General features: G+C 39.4%; 1 protein-coding gene across 2 annotated transcripts in view; it reads left to right on the forward strand.

Annotated features, from left to right (window-relative positions):
* The window catches only part of Stx6 (syntaxin 6), a 41,848-nt gene that overhangs the window by 4,189 nt on the left and 25,032 nt on the right, over window positions 1-12,627 (forward strand). For both annotated transcript variants that reach the window (XM_076831641.2, XM_076831642.2), the window contains exons 2-3: window positions 4,469-4,638; window positions 7,662-7,756. In XM_076831641.2, coding sequence (XP_076687756.1) covers window positions 4,469-4,638; window positions 7,662-7,756 — 265 coding nt within the window. The remainder of the gene's footprint in view (window positions 1-4,468; window positions 4,639-7,661; window positions 7,757-12,627) is intronic.

Genomic DNA, 12,627 nt, shown 5'->3' on the forward strand with positions numbered 1-12,627 from the left:
ACAGCTAAGTGGACCTAGGAGTCACATATGAGTAGCCCAATTCCACTCAAACTGTTAATAACTTCACAGTACAGTTAGAATAGGGCCAAGCTATGTTGTCCTGAGGAGAACCTCATCTTGAGGCCAGTAGAGATTTTTGGAGTAGGGAAATGACATGAAATTAGGGTTTTAAGAATATAAAATTGGGAAAATGGAAAAGGAGATAGCTGTAATTTAAATGTGCAGCGATTAGCGCCTGAGTGTTTAAAGCTCCTTTTGAGAGGTTTTGACATTTTCAATGCCTTGTTCAGAGCAAAATCTCAAAATAGGGATTGGTGTTGTGTGTGTGTGTGTGTGTGTGTGTGTGTGTGTGTGGTGTCTGGAAATCTAGCTTAGGGCCTCACACATGCCAGGCATGTACTCTACTATTGAGCTCCATTCTTGAGTCAGTATTGCTTTATCATCCTTATGATATGGGTACTATTACTATTATCATTTTATAATGGGGAAAGTTACACTTAGTAAAAAAAAAAATAATAACTTCTTCAAGTTTATAAGCATTTAAGTAGAAAGGCCAGGATATGTGTGTGTGTGTGTGTGTGTGTGTGTGTTACTAATAGTTTAGAAATTGGGATTATACATTATATATCCCTTCACGAGCTTTTCATTTGTATTTCTTTATATCCTTAGACAATCTTGGAGGGGACTTTTAACTACTGTGTTATATTTTGACATAAATATAATTTATCTCTTAGTATGGACATTTTTGCTTGTAATTTTTCATTATTAACAATTAATATGGTGGTGATCCATTTGTTATAGGTCTTTATTGCTGCTTCGGATTATTTTCATAATCTATTTTCCTAGAGTATAATTGCTCATTCAGAGGGTATACAGAACAAAACTTGAGATGCATATCTCCAAATTGCCATCTGAAATACACCTCCCTTCCCCCTCATACTGTTAAAGGGGACTGTTTCCCTTAATTCTTTGCCAGTACAAGGGTTCTCATTTTTTTTTAAATATTTATTTACGTGGACACAATACCCTTATTTTATTTTTATGTGCTGCTGAGGATTGAACCCAGTGCCTCACACATGCTAGGCAAGCGCTCTTCCTCTGAGCCACAACCCCAGCCCCAGATTCTCATTTTTAATAAATCTGTACTTAAGAATTTCTTTTTAAAGAAACTGATGAGTGAAAAATACCATATTTGAATTTTGTTTTCATCTTTATGTTTACTAAGAGTCCTTATGTTCAGTAAGAATTATTCAGTGTTTGATGAGTTTTTGGTCTTGTAACTTTTTAACATTTAGCCTTTGAGAATTTGCAATTTCTAATAACAAGCCACTAAGAAAAACCACATAATTGAGCTTGTTCAGACACAAGAGCTAAGCCGTGAGTTGCTTCACAATGGGGATTCATTCTGAGAAATGGCTCACTGTTGTGCAGACATCATAGATGTACTTCAGTAAACCAAGGTGTCTGTGACATCACCAGGCCATGATTGCAGGACCACTGTCACATGTGTCATCTGTTCTTAATCCAGAGTATCGTATGGGTACATGACGGTGTGTTATGCCCAGTGAGTCTGTCCTTTTGGTAAAAGGTACCGATGTGGGCTGGGATGGTGACTTAGTAGTAGAGCTTGCCTTGCAAGTGTGAGGCACTGGGTTTGATCCTCAGCACCGCATATAAATAAATAAATAAAATATAGGTGTTGTGTTTATCTACAACTAGAAATATTAAAAATTGTGTGGCTCCTTGACATTTTGCTGCTTTGGGGGTTTTGTGTTCCTGACAAGGATAGTATTGTTTCTGGGTTCTTAGCTGTGGACTGGTGATGAAATAATGATGTAAATAAGCAGTTAAGCAAGATGGTGTATGTTGTATTGTCTCTCTTTTCTGAATATCTTGCTTTCCTAATGCTGAATTATAAGCCACATGAGGGCAAGCATCGTGCAATTCATTCACTGTTAAGAAAACTTGTATTGACAGAATTGGTCCAGTAGAATCAGATGTTTTATTGTAGAAACAACTTTTCAGGCACTTACTATAATAAGTAGTCCAGTTCGGAGAACACTGTGCCAGGATATGTGAAAGATATATTGTGTGCAAGATTCTGGAATAGTTGAAAAAAGGAAAGGCCTTTTTGGGGAAATGTTGGGGAAAGATACTTTAATAAAGGAATTAGGCCTCAAACTGGGCCTTTAAGGGAGTGTCTGCTTTTCATTTGCTTTCTCCTAGGCTGGGGAAGCGTCTGAGCAGGCCAGAGCCACAGTGAGCAAGGAGGGGATGGGAGGAAGACCTGGCAGCTGACTCAGAGTCCCAGGCGTTCGCAGCTCTGCCCTGCTGGAGGCAGGTGTTTGGCTTACAGGCTCCTTTCAAGGACTCAGACCCAGATCCTCTGATTCCACAAAGAAAATAGATTTGTCTGGAGGCTTTGCAAAATGGGATTAAATAGGCCTTAATAGTGGAATGTGTCTCACACTCAGGGTCAGAAGAACTTGAGGCAAGCAGCCAAGCTGTCTGAGCCCTAGCTCTCTTATTTGTTCAGTGAGTCCAGACTAGATTATCTTGAAAGTTCCTTCCAGATCTAAAAATCTAGTGATTGAACTCAAGTGGAGGTTGTGCAAGATGAGAAGTGGAAGGAGGAGGCAAAGCAGCTTTGGTCTAAATGAGTTTTGAGACTTGGGAAATGGTACTGGTAGAAAGGGAAGCAGATTTCCCTCTTGTTTTTAATTTTGGCTTTGTTTGCTTGTTTAAATACCTGATTTTTTTGTAGGCAGGCTGTGATTAGTTTGATTTAAGACAAATAGAATGTTCCTAATGGAATGGAAATACAGGAATTAATCCTGGGTGAGGGGGGTTAGGGTAGAAATGTGGTCAGATAGTCATCAGCCTAAAGGAAGTGCTTTGAACCTGTGAGTGCTGATGAGCATCAGGGCCAAGCCTCAGGACACTGCGACTTGGAGTTTAATTCCAGCATTGTCATAAATTGCCTGCTGGCATGGAGAGTATGGGACGCCCAGCAAGGTTTCTTGGTTTGAGGCTTCTAGTTCTTAAAAAGGAATTCATATTTACAGAATTGAGAAATTTTATATTCTTTAAAATGAGATGTCTTTATAGATACTTTTTAACTCTTTGTTTTTCATTATCATAGATAATACTAAATACTTAAAAATAAGCCAACTACTTTACATATAGGATACCATCCTCATTTTCTTCCAAATTGACCAGAGACTTTAATGAAGAGTAAAGATAGCAGATTTACATCTTACTTAATTCTCTCTGATTTTATCTTATATGGAGTTTATCGTTAGTACTGAAAGTCTGTAGGCTGACATGAGAGGAACAATTGATAGGACTGCCTAGCCCATGAACTAGATGTGGACCTCCTTGGTGGGTGCACTGATTTACTCTGTCCAGGTCCACTAGCTCTTCTTTAATGTTCAGCCTTTCAGCTCTCATAAGTACCCTACAGACCTAAATATTATAAGATGCTTTTCTTTATTTTTATGAGTGCTTTGATTTTTCCGGTGTTTGAAATGTCAGAGGGAAGAGGATGTATGCAAATTCTGTTGTAAAGCCATAGACAACAGACACCCTGATCAGCTAGAACACATTTTTGTGCTGTTTGTTCCAGAAGAATTGGTGGAGAAGTTGTGGGAGGATCAAAGCAGTTCTCTTGGTTTGGAAGCAGTGAGATTATAATGATTGTGCATGAGAGACCATGAGATTCTAAAATGATTCTCTTAGGTTTTTAATGCGGTAGTGTTAGAATATAACATTTAAATGGTGGGTACTGGCCCATGGGGAGGATAGTTCTTAAAATCTTGCAACGAAATCTAACCTAAAAGTATTTAGATAGAGCACTTCCTAGGCTCGTCTCACATTCCAAATAAGAAAAATGCTAATCTGTTATGTAACATTTCTTAATCCAGGAAAACAGATATATTTAAAGCTAATAATATTTGGAAATCTTCTCATGAAATCTTTGGTTTAAAAATGTCTCAGACTAAAATAGTTAACCTCTACAACATAAGCCGTCAAGAGAGACCTTCCTCCCCCACTTCCCACCCCAATAGAAGAAAGCCTGTACAAGGACTTTTTCATCTGAATATAAATTACTGTCACCCACATGGAAGCGTGTGGGGATATTAGTGACCCTTTAGTTCATTGGCAGGATTGCATCTTTGTGTGACTTTTAAGTGTAATCTTTTCAGAGAAAAATTAAATGTGTCCCTCTCAAACAACTTGGAATTGTAGCTGCTTAAATAATGGCTATTTTATTCTGAGCATCAGCTGAGAACATAATACAGAGCTTGTGTGACTCAACTTTGGTATTTGCGTCTGAAGAGCCTCCTTCTGTGGGAATGGTGGTTGCCGAGGGTGGCCTTTGGTGCTCCATGCTGACTTCAGACACCCGGGAGCTTCTTCATGCCACACGTTGTTTGTGACTTTTCCTTTCCCTTCATCTTGATTACAGAGAGGTACAGAAAGCAGTCAACACTGCCCAGGGATTGTTTCAGAGATGGACAGAGCTTCTGCAGGATCCCTCTGCAGCAACCAGGGAAGAGATCGACTGGACCACCAACGAGCTGAGAAACAACCTCCGGAGCATAGAGTGGGATCTGGAGGACCTTGACGAGACCATCAATATCCTTTTCTGTGGTGTCTGTGCTGTTGGCAGTGAACCGACAAACGGGCAGGTTTTTATCCAGATGTCTCAAGTACCTCGATGAGACGTTTCCTGTTATAATTGTTGATGTGGCTCTTATTTGTAGTATGACACATTTAAAATAATTGCCCGGTCAGCCAAGTAAGCAGCCCTATTCTACAGCACATGACAAATTCCGCAATATAAAGGCAGCATAGTGCAGTGGTTGTGACTTTTGGACCCTGGAGTGAGACGCGGTTGTTCCGGCTGTGGCTCTACCAGTGTAAAAGTGGAAACAGTTTTTTCTTTCCACTTTCACAGTCAGTAAAATATTTCTGTCATCACACAGATGGGAGTTTTTCCCAGCACCCTGAGCCAGAACACACCAGCAGGGTTACTGCACTTCATTTGAGCTCCAACACTGTTGACCTGCAGACTGCATCAGATCCCACAGATCAAGAGTTCTGCCCCCAAGACTGTCCCTGCCTTAGGTGCCACCCACAAGCCCCAGGTTCTGACCTGTGCTTCTAATCCCCACTTCCACAGAGATTCAGTTAATTTTCCAGAGCGGATCACAGAACTCAGGAAAACACTTTATGTTCACCCATTTATTATAAAGGATATTTAAAAATACATAGATGAATAGTGAGGTGGAAGAAATTTGTAGGGTGAAGTGTGTAGAGGCACTGCCCTCTAGGAATCTCCACACGTCCAGCTACCTGGAAGCTCCCAAACCCTGGCCGTGTGGAGTTTGTGGAAGCTTCATTACAAAGATTGATGACATCATTGATCATTGGAGATCAACTCAATCTTTAGCTCTTTTCCACTTCCCAGAGGTGGTGGGGGACGGACGGTAGCGCTGAAAGTTCCTACCCTCTGATCAGTTTGTTCCCTGGTGACCAGCCCTCTTCCTAAGGTTATCTAGGAGCTCCCAGTTATCAGTCACCTTATTAACATACACAATGACCTTTATTACTCCAGAGATCCCAAGGGTTTTAGGAGCTGTATACCAGGAGCAGAGACCAGTACACACTTATTATATTATAGTATCACAAGCACTTACTCACAGTGGCTTGGGCACTTTGGGCATGTTGTAAAACTTCTCAGTGCTTCAGTTTTCTCTTCAGTAGAAAGGATAACAAGAGCACCGAGCTCATAGGATTGTCAAGAAGATTACCCGTGAAAAGAGCTTAGAATGGGGCCTGGCACATAGTCAGCATCTAGACGGTATTGGTGGTTGGTCTGGAGGTGTAGGTCAGTGGTAAGAGTTCTTGCTTAGCATGCAGGAACCTGGGTTGAGTCCCCAGTATTGTAAAAAAGAGTATTAGTAGTTCCTGTTACAGAGAAGTGTATACAGACTAGTGTTATTAAAAGAAAATCTTCTTGTAGACTTCTTCCTATTTAAGAAGTGATGTTAAAATGCCACTGTCCATTGGAGAGTTATCTTGTACCATGAAATTGAGTTTAGTAAAAACAGATCTAGTTATACTGATTTAATGCCATTGATGTTTATTAAGTCCACTGATCTGGCTGACAACCTAGAGAACTGGTGAAACTGAATTATGTGGCTTTCTTAAATTGGAAATCCTGTTTATGAAAACTTTAGATAGAAGATCTGCCAGTTGCATTTCTGAGTTTTAAGCAAGATTAAAAACATCAAGGAAACTAGCTTTTGTAAAAAAAAATCACTCACTAGTTAGCACAGGTTCATGTGTAGTTAAAATGTTCAGTGCATGATTTCTGTAATAATGACCCTGGATACCATTTAAATTATTAAAAGTCAAATATGGGGCCTGGGGTCATGGCCCAGCGGTAGAGTACTCGCCTCGCATGAGCAAGGCCCTGGGTTCAATCCTCAGCACCACATAAAAATAAATAAAAGTTATTGTGTACAACTACAAAAAAAAAAAAAAAAAGTCAAGTATGTTCCCTAAAATAAAATGGGAGGGGACAGAATCAAAACCATAGATACAGGGAGATACTCTTTCCTTGAGACCGAAGGAAAGGAAAAAAGATTGAAGGAGATAAATTGTGAGATAAAGAGGACAAGTTTTGAAAGATTTTCGTCATTCATTCAGCAGACTTTTATTTTGGCAGGTGCTGAGGATTGAATCCGGGGCCCTAGGCAAGTGCTGTACCACTGAGCTCCGTCCCCAGCTCAGGAAACATTTCTTGAGTATACTCTGGACCAGGCATTTCATTGGTTACTGAGATTGGATTAATAAGTAAGCCAGTGTACCAGCCCTCATGGAACTTAAGAGTGCCCGTGAAACATATATTAATCAAATAACAGCACAAATATATAACGGCAGGCTCTGAGAAAGAAGTACCGAGCTATCCCAGTGTCTGACCTTATGCATTTGTACCAGGCTGGAGGGCTAGGAGTCAAGGGCAGCTTCCCTGAAGGCTTGATCCTGCTAAATTAAGAGGGTGGTTTAGAATCTTGGCATAAGGGGAAGTGGTTTGGAATGGCACATTGAGAAAGGCTTGTAAAAGCTGTCATGGGAAAAGAAATCAGAAGTCAAAAAAGGAGGGGCAAAAGTGTTGGTAAGCAACAAGAAGATTCTGCCCGATGCCCACCAGCAGCCATGCTGGGCACTGTGGGGAGTGGGCATCTCTGGGCCTGGACCTGGGACCCTGGGGTGATACTCCAGGGTCCCAAGGGCAGAGAAGAACGCTTTGGGGGTCACACAATACCACGGCATGGAGGACACAGTGACAGTGGGAAGAGGTGGACAGAGACAGGCTGGCTGGGAGCAAGGCCCAGCTGTGGTCAAGATGGCCATGGATTTTCAGTGAACCCAATTAGCAGGGATTGATCTGGCAGGTCATCCTGGAGCAGAAGGGCATTTGTATAGCTGTAGGCAGAGAAAGTTTGAAAATGCTTAGCATCAAGTTGACTGTTTACAGAAGGCTTGGGCTGGGTTTTATTGCTTATATGTGAGGGATTCTGTGGTTTAACAAAATGTTGTTTGTTAGGTTTTCGATGGTGAAATGGCTTTACCTTAACTTTTTGACCCACGCATAGTTGAAGCAAATCCTAGAAAATTCAACCTTGATGCTACCGAGTTGAGTATAAGAAAAGCCTTCATTACAAGTACTCGGCAAGTTGTCAGGGTAAGGAGTATGTTCTTACTGTTGCTATCTTTGTAAGAAACAGCTAAACTGTAGAAATGTTTCCATTAATTGTAAACTAACGTTGACTCTGGACTACTTTTTTAGTAGGACTTAAATGCCAGTTTCTCACATATAGCGTCTTTGAATAAAGAAAAAAAATTCTGTTTTTAATATTGTCATGGTTATTAGAGCAAAAATGAAACAATAAGCTGCTGGCTTTGAAAAGATTAATAGTGTGATCCTATAGTTTGCACCTTTAATTTTTCCTTTCTATTTCTTTGTACATTCTTTCTGGACAAAAGGAAGAATTACTTTTGCCCAAGCCGTTTGGTTTCTTGCCTCAACAGCATTGGTTTGCATTGCTCAAGAGTGGTTCTTCCTGGGTTTGAGTGGCAGCCTCTCCCACTGTCCGAATTACTTCTGGAACTCTTGGAACCCATGTTATTGACATTACCTTACACACTGCTTGACAGTCTTCCCAGAGCTATCCAGGGCAAGCAAGTGTCTCAATATGTAAAAAGAACCAGTCAAGTGGTCAAATTTATCCCCAAATTATTAAGAATAATACCCATTATTAAAGAATCTATAAGAGAATGTGGTTTAAGTCTTGCATCATTAAGATAGGTTTTGTATCTTGAAACTATATGGCTAAGCCATTTGATTAGCATAACTAGATGTAAGAGAACCAGCTGTCTTTAACATATGTCCTAGAAAGCAGCTTCCTTGAATAAAAAGACTTGGGATCAGACCAGTGCTAACATATGGCAAGAACCTGGTACACGTTTGCCAAGGACCCTCTGCCACGTGATTTCCTCTTCATGTTATCAGATGGGAGGTTATCACTGAACTTTGGATATTGTTCTTTGTTTTATTCAGTAGTTGTCTTTCTATATTCTTAAACCTAAATTGCTTGTAAACAAGTCCATATTTTAAAGGGGCAGAAGTGTGTCTGGACTTCAGGTGCCTCCTTTAGAGAATGAAGGTTTGGATTAGACACTCCTAATTTCTAGCCAGTTTGAAATAATATTCTGATAAGGAAGCCCTGTTGTTAAGTGACATATCTTTTTATACAGTTCCTCAGTTTTTAAAAATAAATACAGCATTCTTTTCTTTCTTTTTGTCTTCTTTTCTGTTTTCCATAGACCACAGCTGTAATATTAAATGGTGCCTCGCAATGAAGTGTATGATCTTTACTTGGATATTATATTTTTATTTCTGAGAGATATTACTGTGAATTTTGAAAATTGGAATTCATTGGTACATATTTTGAAAGTTAAGGTAGTTGGTATAATTGGAAGTAGAATCCAACGTTCATTTTCTAATATTTGAAGTTTTTTAAAAGTATAATCTTAGTCTTATAAATCACATAAGTACTTCAAAATGTTGCTGTCCTTCTGGAGTTGAGATCTAAACCACCCTCAACTATGTGATCTAACTGACTGCTTTAGGTTTTTAGTGGTTCTTGTTTTAATTTATTAAACTTAATTTTAATTTTGGAGAAGCTATTAGTTTGGATTTCCGCCGCCCCCCACCCATTGAACCCAGGAGCATTTTGCCTCTGAGCTATATCCCAGCCCTTAAAAAAAAAAAAAAAAAAAAAGCAGAAAATTTATCCTGCGGAAGGCTCTCACTGAATTGTCCAAGTTGGCCTTGAGTTTGCACTCCTCTTGTCTCAGCCTCCCGAGTAGCTGAGATTACAGCTGCGTGCCACAGTGCCTGGCTGAAGCTGTCAGTATTTGCCAGTGGTGGGGTAACAGTACCTAACTGAGCTTCTGCTGATTTGATTTTAAAGTCAATATTTGATTTTGAAAATCTGTAGGAAAAGGAAGCAGCAACAATGCTCATGGGAGTAAAAACAAAAACAAGAAACACACTCAGCTAAACAGTGTTTGTTTAAAAAGTCTTGTTGCGAATGTTCTTCCACACATCATTTAAGATTGTGAATTTTTTTTTTAACACTTATTCTTAAGTTTTAGGTGGACACAATATCTTTATTTTACATTTATGTGGTGCTGAGGATTAAACCCAGTGCCTCATGCATGCTAGGCAAGCACTCTACCCCTGAGCCACAACCCCAGCCTGTTGTGAAGTCTTTATTAAATTTTGGTGGCAGCTTTTACTGAAGAAAATAAAGTACTTGGGCTGGGGCTGTAGTTTAGTGATAGAGTACTTGCCTAGCATATGCAAAGGCCCTGGGTTCACTCCCCAGTGCCACATAAAAAATAGAAATAAAAAAGAAGAAAGAAAAATATTCTAGTTTTATGTAAATAGGCTTTATATATTTGATATAATCATTTTTTATTTGTGGAGTCATCTATATATCAGAGATTTCACATGTGAAATTTTTGTGTTTTGAAAATATATTCCAGAATTGACTCCAGTTTAGTAGTGAATTTTGCAGTACGTGGCAGAACAATAATGAATAAGTGGTCAGGGAATCTAAGTTCTAGGTTAAGTTGTGACGTTAATAAATTTTAAACAGAGTAAATCAGTCTCTTTGGATCTCAGTTTTAATAATGAAATGAGCTTCACTAATTTCTCCAACTTTAACTTTCTCGTAGTTTTGACCTTATTATTCAGTGTTAAGCATTTTCATTTCTAGTAGCCACATGAAAAAGGAAAAGAAACAAGTAGATTAAGTATATTTTACTTAACCTATTATCAAAAAGTTATCATTTGAACATGTAATCAATCTTAAGATTGCCCTGCTCTTTCCACCTCCCTCCCAAAAATCTATTCCAACCCAAGAAATGTTTAGTTTACAGTTGTAAGTCAAGAAGAAGTGACAGTGGTTAATCAGAAAGCATAAGATGTCTGTGTGCACATGATGTTGGGACGGGAGGCCCAGGAGTGGGGAGCACTGGGCTCATGCGGCCTCTGGTTCCGCTTGGAAGACAGCGTGGAGGGAAGCAGGAATGTGATCAGGACGTTTGTTGTTCTTTTGGCAAATGAAGCATATTTTATTGGGACTAACTGCTTTTGACTGCTGGTTCTAACTTCATGTGTTAGGAAGAAGATGAGTGATTATGTTTTTGGCATGATAGGTTGTTACAGAATGTTGAAAACTGTTTAGTAACAGAGCTGAGAATTCCACATCCCAGTGCGAAGGTGATCCGTAATGTGGTATCTGGCGACTCTAACCTACATAGATAAAGTGCTGTCCTTAAAACTTAGCCCTTTACCGGCAGCTGTGGCCACACACACACACACACACACATACACAATCACAGTTTTTTATTAAGCAGAAAACTTTAGAACTGCACCTTTAAAATATGTATTTCTTTAAAGTAATGCATGTTCATTAAAGAATTAGAACAATTTTGCAAGAGGATAAAATAGAAAAAGAAACTGAAATGTGAAATGATAACTAACAGCACGTCAGTCACTTTCCTCAGTGCCGACTGGCAGTGTTTCTCATAGTTGTGACCTTATTATTCAGTGTTAAGCATTTTCATTTCTAGTAGCCACATGAAAAAAAGGAAAAGAAACAAGTAAATTAAGTATATTTTACTTAACCTATTATCAAGAAGGTTATCATTTGAAACACATGTAATCAATCTTAAGAAACATTAATGAGAGATTGAAGTCTTTAAACTTTTTATACCAAGACTGCTTAATCTGGTGTGTAACTTACACTTAAGCACATGTCAATTCAGATGTGAGATTTTCATTGGGAGAACTTCATCTGTAGAGAGCATCTATAAAATTTACAGTGAGAGTCACAAACCCAGTTTTTTCCAAACATGAATAGTTTTCCAGTAACTGAATTTAAGTTCTAGTTAATTAAAATAAATTCATTTTAATTTCTCAATTTTACTGACTCCATTTCAGGGCTCAGTGGCTGCAGATTTAGATAACCCCTTTTCATGGTTGTTTCCTTTTACATGATAGTATTTACTTGAGTGTTTACTAGATTTTTGACCACTGTTAATCATTCTTCATGTCTTTATTAATTCCCACAGTGATTGTATAAAAGGATATTATTCCATAAATGGAAAAGAGAGAAATTGAGAAATTTGCCCAATTTAGCACAGCTATTATCTTTATTTAAAAATTAATTTGTTTATAATAGAATGCATTTTGACATATAGTATGCAAATAGAGCACGATTTCAATTTCCTTGGCTGTACATGGTTCAGTCACTCCACTAGTGTAATCATCCATGTATATAGGGTAATAATGTGTGTCTTTCTACTGTTCTTCCCGTCCCCACACCCCACCCGTCCCCTGACTCCCTTCTACACAAACCAAAGTCCCTTTATGCTGAGAGCCATTAGCCAAGTAGGTATGACAATTTTCTTGCCAGCATACCCCATGTTGCTTAGAGGAAGGACTCGTGGAAATGGACTTGCCTTGGACATTTGCAGTGACATTGCATGTATGTTTGAGAAAGGTGACCTTGCTCAAGGACCAGGGCGGATCAGGGTTTAGGGCTCTCCTTGGGTTTAGGGTGGTTCCAAGTTTAAAGTGTACCCTGCTGGGAATAGGGCATGTCCTGCTGCCTCAGGCGTGCCCGCTCCTGGAGTTCCTTGAGTTCTCAAAGGATTCAGAGAGTATTTGGGATCCAGAACGTGGAACTTGGCAGAGAACGTGGATTTCCCCAGAACGTGTTTGTAGAGGGCCGGAGTGAGATCGGGAATAAAGAATTGCTGTTTGAATCTACAAAGCTGTGAGTGGCTCGTGATTTGTGCCCAGCCAGACTGCGGCACCTTTATTCTTCCCTATCACCCCCCACACACACACTATGGACCAGCATCCACTTATCAGAGAACACATTTGGCTCTTGGTTTTAGGCTTATTTCACTTAGCATGATATTCTCTGCATTACCAGTTTTTGAACCTAAGTTTTTGGCATGAAAGACCCTGCTGCT

Source organism: Callospermophilus lateralis, chromosome 13 (genome assembly GCF_048772815.1).
Source record: "Callospermophilus lateralis isolate mCalLat2 chromosome 13, mCalLat2.hap1, whole genome shotgun sequence".
Classification (NCBI taxonomy): Eukaryota; Metazoa; Chordata; class Mammalia; order Rodentia; family Sciuridae; genus Callospermophilus; species Callospermophilus lateralis.